Source organism: Bison bison, unplaced genomic scaffold (genome assembly GCF_000754665.1).
Source record: "Bison bison bison isolate TAMUID 2011002044 unplaced genomic scaffold, Bison_UMD1.0 scf7180017864249, whole genome shotgun sequence".
NCBI classification, from domain to species: Eukaryota; Metazoa; Chordata; class Mammalia; order Artiodactyla; family Bovidae; genus Bison; species Bison bison.
Window position 1 is genome coordinate 1,120,912 of NW_011494821.1, and position 8,964 is coordinate 1,129,875.

General features: G+C 40.2%; 1 protein-coding gene across 5 annotated transcripts in view; it reads right to left on the bottom strand.

Moving 5' to 3' along the window:
* Positions 1-1,653: 1,653 nt before the first annotated feature.
* The window catches only part of DERL2 (derlin 2), an 8,666-nt gene continuing 1,355 nt past the window's right edge, over positions 1,654-8,964 (bottom strand). For all 5 annotated transcript variants that reach the window (XM_010847427.1, XM_010847426.1, XM_010847425.1 and 2 more), the window contains 5 exons: positions 7,156-7,229; positions 5,986-6,079; positions 4,832-5,027; positions 4,443-4,533; positions 1,654-2,164 (listed from right to left, as the gene is read on the bottom strand). In XM_010847427.1, coding sequence (XP_010845729.1) covers positions 2,059-2,164; positions 4,443-4,533; positions 4,832-5,027; positions 5,986-6,079; positions 7,156-7,229 — 561 coding nt within the window. In that variant the 3' untranslated portion in view covers positions 1,654-2,058. The remainder of the gene's footprint in view (positions 2,165-4,442; positions 4,534-4,831; positions 5,028-5,985; positions 6,080-7,155; positions 7,230-8,964) is intronic.

The following is an 8,964-nucleotide window of genomic DNA, read 5'->3' on the forward strand; positions in this document are numbered from 1 at the left end:
GTTCCCAAGACCTAGGACTCGGGTGCTCTCTGCTTAGAGACTAAACAAGAGGCATGAAAGATACTGGACACACGAGGGACACACAGGGAAAAGAACAAGTGGAAGGGAGAAACGAAGAGAAATCCACAGTGGAAAAGACACAGCAAAATGTGTGAAGTGTATCTCCTATGGAGATGCAATTTGCATGTCCATGCTTTTTTTTTTTTTAATGAACATATACTGTATTTCTACAACAAAAAAGCTATGCCTTAGTCAGGTGAACCTTTCAGTATTACTGGTGGAATCCAGGAATCCTTTAAATTCTATGTATGTCAGGTAAATTAGTCACGCAATTCCATGTATCTAATCTCACTTTTTGGTTGACTTAAGAAAAAGACCTGTGTTCTAGAAGAACCTAACTCCAAAGTTAACTAAAGGAGAACAAATTTAACTAGAGAAATCTATTTCTAGCCCTCAAACAAAAACCCAACCTTCTAATTAAATTCAAGCTTTCTTGAACAGACAAAACTTAAGACTCCCATAAGGACTATATACTCTAAGATTGGCATTTAAAGATTTTTTTTTAAGTCACTTAGGGGAAAAAAAAGCAGTCCCATTAACCCACATTCCATAAAATTGCAACAACCATATTCAGTTACTGACTAGCAGCATGTACTTATATTAGGTTCCACTACTGATGTGTATTCCATTCAAAGGTAAGAAAAATACTTTTCACTTCACAAATGATCTGAAAATTCCCATTTAAGATATTTTATGTTTAACCTAAACCTCATGTCCATCTTTCTAAGAGAACTCTCACACTCTAGAAAACAACCACTTAACCAAGCTGGAACTATGGGGGGAATGTTTCCAGACCTACATGCTGTTTATTAAAACAATTTGAATTAATCTCTTTTCTGGGGTATTCATTCTATCCCTCTGAGTTCTCTGAATTACTTACACAGTCTGATAACAAACTTGTTGAGCCCCCAGGAAGTGAACATCTGGGGTAAGTACTTACTGAACCACTGCTGACTTCTGTGAACCTGTCCTGTTTCTACCTGGTTAGGAAGGTAAACCAGGTACATGGCTCTGAAGGCTTCTTGGCTTTTCATGAAGCAAGTGATAAATATTCACAAGCCAAAGACCCAGGAGCTATGTATCCTTGTATTCACTTATCTGGCTCCAGAATCAATATTCTAACTCGTTTCCAACTTTAAATGTTGTTTTCCAAAATGGTGGCTGTGACTTGCCTTTCCCTGGATATTTCCAAATGGAGTAATTAGAGTAAATAAATGAGACGCATCAAGCCTACCTGACTCTCCCACAGCAGAATTCCAAGATCTAGATCACCTAGATCCATCCTATCCTTCCGCCTCCACCCCTTGCCCCACATTGTCTGATACCTTGAAGTATCATAAAACCCAAATGGAGAACAAACTATCTGGGCAACAGAAACAAATCTTCTTCCCACTGGAGTTGGCATTCTGGGTTAGTAAGAGGTGTGCACAGCCATGGCGTCTCAGCCATGTATTTCCAATCTTGAAATGAAATCCAGTCGAAGGCCATGAAGACACAGGGAGAAAAGGCATGGAGACTGCTCTGAGCGCAGACCTGTGCAGGAGAGCTAGGAGACACGGTGATAATTTAAAAGATCACACACAAAAGCTTTAATTCAGTGAGAGAGATGGAATTCAGTTTTATTTCATCCTCTCTTCCATTTACACCACGGCCTCGTCTATCAAAGAGGAAGAGGAAAAGGAGGAAAACACTCTGCCCGTCACCACAGAACTCAAGCATCAGGTACTCATTCCTAAGAGGCGGCGGGGTATTTGTTGCTCCAGTTTTTTGGCTCCGAGAGATCACACATTCAGTACCAGTGTAGTGAGGAACCACTGGCGAACTGCTGGAAATGTCTTCTGGGTGAATCAGTGTGCCATTTCATAAAGTGCTTCTGGAGTTAAAATTCTTGTTGAGCTGTCAAAAGTGTCCACACTTTTGCAACACAGAGGATAAAAGAATCCCAATGGGTGTGTCACGAGTCCTTCCCAGCTGGGTCATGTTCTTGGCATTGCCGCTTTAGCCGCCCAGGCGCTGGCCCTCACCCCAGGCAAAGCCTCCTGGCCGCTCTTCAGGTAGTGGATTATAATTTGGATCTTCATCTGGTGTATCAAAAATAGCCTTCCTAAAAGACAGGCAACAGATATAATTTAGTCCCAGGGTCATCTTAGGTTCTAAATTCTACTCCGATATCAAAAAGATCCCATAGCGTGTCCACCAATGGATAAGCACTTCGTCTGCCTACCAATGAAACAGTTCTCCTATTTTGAAGGTATTCATAATTATTGCACTTTTACATTAACTTTTACCTCCTTTACTAATTTTTACTACAAAAGCAATATATGGAATCCTAGAGAAAACAGGAAACATATATGAGCAAGACATCCTCAATCCCCAGAGATAATTATGTTGGTGTTTTCAATATTCTTCCAAAATGTTTACATATGAAATTTTACAAAAGTTAGATTGCACATGTTGAGAAGTACTTCAGAGCCAGTGGGACAATATAAGCATCAAAGTAAACAACAATGTTAAGGGAGTATAAGCCATGAATAAAATAAGAAACCATGGATTCTTGCAGATATAAATGAACTCAAATTTTATAAGAAAAAGGATGTTTTCCATAGTCTCAAAGTACCTCTTCACAAAAGATTTAATGACAAAGGAGAAAAAAAAGTAACTTCGCCCTGGAGAAGCCCTGCAAGATACCTTAATCAAGTAATCAAAATTAGCACCACTCTGGCAAATTCAACAAACTGAAACCCTGTGCCAGGAGGCTGCAATTAGAATGCAGTATCACTTCTCTGATGTTCCTGCAAAGGAGGAAAATCCTGAACCTCAATGTGAGGGAACATCAGACAAATCCAAATTGAGAGATGTTCTACAAAAATGGGCTTACAATTTAAAAAAATGTGAATGTCATGAGGGTCAAAGCAAAACTGAGAAGCTGCTCCAAACTGAAGGAGACCAAACAGATATGACAACGAAGCGCAACACCTGAATCTGAACTGCATTCTTCTGCTATAAAAAAAAATCCGGACAATTTCCCTAAGTGGAATTGGGTCTGAGGATTAACGTTTCTTTCCAGATTTTGACTATGTAGAAGGAAATACACATTAAAGGGGATCATGGGGGCAGTAGGTGAACAATTCACTTTCAAACACTTAAGGGAAAAAAGTCCTTTGTACTGTCTTGCAAGTTTCTGCAAGTCTGAAACTGTTCTGAAATTTTAGGGGAAAAAAATAGAAAACAACGAGACACCACTTTACAGCTATCAAACTAGCAAAAGGTAATAAAAATGTGGGGAAATGGACACACAGTGCTGGTGGAAATGTAAACCTGAGTATCCATTCCAGATGGCAGTCTGGTGATAAACCAAACAGCTATCCTACTTGCAGGAATTTATCCTTTGAAAACAATCATGGAAGTGCGCAAAGGATGTGCCGCTACATGGGCTACATGGATGTGTAGCTCAAGGATGTTCACCACTCCAATCATGGAGGGAAGAACAAGAAGGATGTCAATGTGCATTGATGAGGGATTCGTTAATCCTGTTCCATTCATACTGGGGGTATCATGCAGCTGTTATAATTTTTGTCAGAAATTTATGATGAAAAAATGATTATATTACATTTGAAAGCTATGAGATAGCATTTTAAAAAAAGTTTACAGACAGTAAAAGACTGATGAATACATATCAAAAAATACAACAAATCCCACCACTGTTTTATCCACGTGGTGGGGTTATGGAGGATTTTACTTTCAGTTACTCTACAACCAACATTTTATAAGAACTCACATTTTATTCCTTAAGTGAACTCTTCATAACGCAGTACACCCCAAGGACACAAAATTCTGGCATCTATGGAGGTGCTATGAATCAAAGCTCTACCTTCAGGACACCGAGGTATGGAAAAAGGAGAAGGGGTTGCTTAAAATCACACAGCTGGCTGGCAGAACAAACAGCCTATGTCTGGTTTCTAGCCAAGAGCTGTTTCTACTCTACTTCACTGCTTCCCTCTACCACCTGTTTGGAAGACCAGACATTCCACCTTTAGAAACCCTTCTTCAGTCAGCTTTTTGCCATCTTGCTACTTCACATCTCTAAACTAAGACAGCGGCTACACGGAACCAGCAGGCTCCTCCCGGGGCCAGGAGGTGCCGGTGGTCATGTGGGACAACATCACCACGTTACCCTCAGGACACCCCGAGCCTCTGGCCACAACTCTGGCGCTTCCCACCCGATCTGAATGCTCCCCAACGGCAGCCGGATTGCTCAATCTGTAAATATTTACTGGCCTGAACTGTGTGTGCTGGGAGCTTTGGGAGCCCCAGAAAACAAGATCCTGGACCTTGCCCTGGTTTATCTGCAAGAAATACATCACCTGGTGTTAAATACTCACAAAATAGATGGTGTTTTCAAAATTCTTATTCCGCCAGGTTGATTGGGGAATACATCTTCCAAGAAAAAATATATGTGTCCAACTGCAATACCTAGAGTCAACCAGAAATAAAGGATGGGGGAGAGGATTAGAATTTTGATTGCAGGTGTCTGCACCAATGGAAAATCTTTCTACTTAGGAAGAAATGTCAATATATTGGGATTCCCTGGCAGCTCAGCTGGTAATAGATTTATGAAAAAGTTGAAAATGAACATTATAGTCCTTGAGCATATAACTATCAAACAATCCTACAGTAACTATATACGAAGGCCAGACAGAATTAATATGACAAGTATGACAAAATAAGTTTGTAAGTAAAATAATAGAAAAAGTACTGCCAAGAATCTTACCCAAGAGGTCCACAATGATTGAGTTCCCCAACAACAAGGAAAACCCCATGAGCACCCAGGGTAGAAAGGGAGCCTGGAAATTCAGAAGGCCGAAGAAGTTCATGCGGACATACGGGTTCCTTCGGCTCCACACGTAGACAAGCATTATTGTGAAGGCCTGGCCCAAGAAAACTAAGCTCACAAACAAACCAAAAAGCTAGTGGTTGACATTAAGGAAAACAGCAACATTAAGTGTTAACAGGGAAGATTGGGCAAGAGAACTACGGATTGTATTCTAACACAAGTTTGAATTAGGAAAGGCAAGCAGTCGTTACATGTTTGGGGCGAGGTGGGGGTGGGGGGAGTAGGGGGGATAGCCTGAAAATAATTATCCAGAGTGATCAGGCAAAAACCTGCTTAGGCACCTGGATTGTTGCTACTTCAAATCAATATTCTGCTTTCACAAAGTTCTTGCTTCTTTGGAATACATGTTAATTCTTTGGTCAGTCATTACATGAAAACTCATTCACCATGAGGACTCTTAGAAGTGAATAAAGCCAGCTGGGGCAAAACCATCTTGTCAGACAGGGCTCCCTTTAAGTTTGGTGACAATTATTATTATTGACATTTAAAAACAAACAAACAAACAAAAAAAACAACTGTCAGTTTTGATGGTGACCAAATATAAATGTCCTACCAACTTAGTTTAAAAGTGAAGTATACCTGGGGAGTCCCTGGCAGTCCAGTGGTTTTGACTCCATGCTTTCACTGACGAGGGCCTGGGTTCATTCCCTGGTCAGGGACCTGGGATTCCACAAGCCCCATGGCACAGCCGGAAAAAAAGATAAGTGAAGTATACCACCCACCAGAATACATCTAAGATTTCTAATAGTAACCTGACTGGGTTAACGTTTCTCAGACTTGCTCACAGTGGACACCCTGTGCAACCTCTAGGCTTAGACAAGCTGTTACATAAAGTGGGCTGTAAAATAAACAGGAGCCTGAAGCTGAAATGGAGGGGGAAGGGGCTGGCGCAGGCGCAGAGTTGATACTTTTATATGTTCATTCTGAGTCTCTAGCCTCTAGTGCACTTTGGGAGACAGATGAAAAGCTTTAGGAAGAGAGCGGGAGTTCTTTAGTATTTTCCTGTATTTGTTCTATTCGTCGAAGGATACGGTCATTAAGAATCCACCAAAAAGGAACATAAATACAAAGTCTGCTGTCCGACCTCGGAAAGAGCCTTCTTCTAGCATTCGACAGTAACGATATCTTAAGTTCCAAGTTAAGAAAATGTTAAGTACACAAAAATGAAGAAAGTGAAATTGAATGTATCACCTAAGTACACTTGGACTCCCATTATTTGTGACAAGTCAAGACTTTGTTTCTGTAAGAGTATTCATGAGTGGTATTATTGTTACTTCTCTTTTTCCAGGCATTCTAGGCAATGGCTCTGTGTTTTACAAAAACCGTTCCTGATTGGGGAATGAAACCAGACGCCATATAAAGATGCTTCAAATCTGTACTGTCTTCCCACATTCAGCCACACCACAATCTACACCATCCTTGCTTTTTCACAACCTAACTTGGTGGAAATCCCCATCAAGAAGCTTCATGTGATAATCTGCTTTTTTTAAGGCCAGGTAGTTAAGCATTTCTATACTTCAGTCAACAAGGAGGCATTTCAATGAAAAAATTTAATTATTAGAAACTTACCAGAATGATGTATCATAGAGAAGACACAGGAATCCATCCCAGGGCAGGAAGCCTGTTACCCCTACAAGGCTCTTTGGCTACTGCAAATGAGCTGAACTGCAAATTCCCCGCTTCATCCAGGAAGAAATGCCCTGCCCGGTGGCCCCAATTACCATCTGACTATAGCAAAACCCTTCCTCTTTTTCAACAAACTGGAACATGGTGAGCCTGGCAGACAAAACACTGTCTTTCCAGCTGGCAGAACCAGCAACTGAGATCCAAGTAGATCTCAAGTTCTCCATCCCCCATGAACCCGCTTCCAGGTTGGGCTTTATCACTCGGGACCCCTTGGAGTTATTTTGTAAGAACACCTCAATTAAATCACTCTGGTCTCCCTTAATCAGATCTGTAAGTGGCGCATGGGCAGAAATGTAAACAGTTTATAATGAAATACCTCCCATTTGAATAAACAGTGACCTACAAACACCCTTAAAATATTACTAACTGACCAAGTATTCTGTGTATCACCGAGCCAGTAGCCAGAAGTTACAGCTGAGATGGTAACAAAAATAGAGTTAATAGTTTCAAAATTAATACTGTATTTCCAAAGTAAAACTAAAGTTTCTGTGCTAACCCCACTTCGTAAAGGATACAGAAAAATCATGTTAAATAAAAAATTGAATCCAACTGGCCCAAAAAATAAGAAATTGGTGATAAGCCTCCATATCTGTTAAAAGAAAAAAAAAATCAAGAGAAAGACAGATTAAGTAAAACACACCAGGAAACATTTTCATATTAAGACAAGAGATAGCCTATGACTACAATGGTTGAAAGAACACAAATAGGTGATTCTATTTTCTAAACTCAAAAGTGAGACACACAATCCGACACTGAATTTTTTTGCCGCCTCAGTGAAAGTCTGAAAGATCTCACTCACCCCTGGAAAGTTCTAAGCCTGACAGGACAGAAAACTTGCAATTGTGATTGTATAAAAAAAAAAACAACAACACAAAAATCCATACCATATGGTCAGGCAAATGACGGGAAAAGTGTGATGGCAAGACTAGGTTGATCTGTAGACTAGGAAACAGAGGTTTCATATATGTAGTATCACAATCTAATGAACAATCCCAAGATACCAAAGGAAAATTACAGGATCTAACAGCAATTATATTAGCCATCAGAAACATCCAGAGTAAAGAGTAATTCTAAAGCAAATACTTGAGTACTAGCCTGAACAGATAGCCAACTCACTACAAGTAAAGATCTAATACTGTAATAATTAGTTTAACTGGTAGATATGCACTTATTTTCAAACCCTGATATACTCTTCCCCACCCAAACCATCCACGCCTGCAATAAGAACAACTACTCACAATGATAGAACATTTAACATTTAAAATGTTTTAAAATATTATCTCATGTGATTTTAATTATCCTGTGAGATGAGGAGGCTGGCAATACCATCCCCATTTCACACATGATGTAACTAAGAGACTTGGATGATTTTTAAATGGCCTGCCTAACATCACACAGCTTGTATAGGGAGACTCTGAACTCAAACCTAGAACTCCTAATTTCACACATGGTGTGAAGAGTTTAACCTTAGGCAAAATCAAGCCTTGTTTGTTTGGATGGAGCTAAAGCTCCCAGTGAAGGGCTTGTGAGTGGAGAAGGGAGAAGGCAATGATAAGGGTTCACAGGACTCCTTTATGATCATTAAATTCTTAAGAATTGCTAACTGTTAAAAGTTGAAACAACTCAGAATTATTTACTGCATACTAATTGCATCCAGAATTGTAGAGTCCTCAACCCTGTGAGGAGACAGGCATATAAACAAGTGCAAGTATGAGATGAGAGATATAAAAAAAGTATTTACAGATACTCTAGGGACACAAAGGAGGATGAATCTGAGAAGGCTACACAAAAACTGCATACTCTAAGACAAGCTGGAGCTCAACAGGTATAAAGTGAATGAAACACCTCTGAGACAGAGGGAAAGCAGGTGTAGAAACCGAATTACTGGCTTTTGGGTCTCTCTTACTTCGACTACGGCCAATATGATGATCCTAGAACAAAAAAACGCATCCCTCTTTAGCATTCTAATTACCGGAAAGGACCGTCTCTCACTGTAATCTAATAAACTGGCGTTTTCTTAGATGTCAGTCTTCGTGAGGATGATGTGATCCCTGGGAGATGGATTAGAGCACTCACTGAGTTTCTGAACTGGATCACAGGGATAACACCAACGTGGTGACTGTGCCACATGGTGCTGAATGGACTAAATATGGACATCCTCTCTGACTCTCCCTGGACAACTAGCGGATCCAGTCTCCTCTCAATTTATAATACTAAATCTAAACCAGTGATTCCTAAATATAGGAACTGGACGCATCAAATCAAAACCATACAGGGAACTTTATAACATAGCCTTGGTGATTCTGATTTGGTAAATGCTGGGG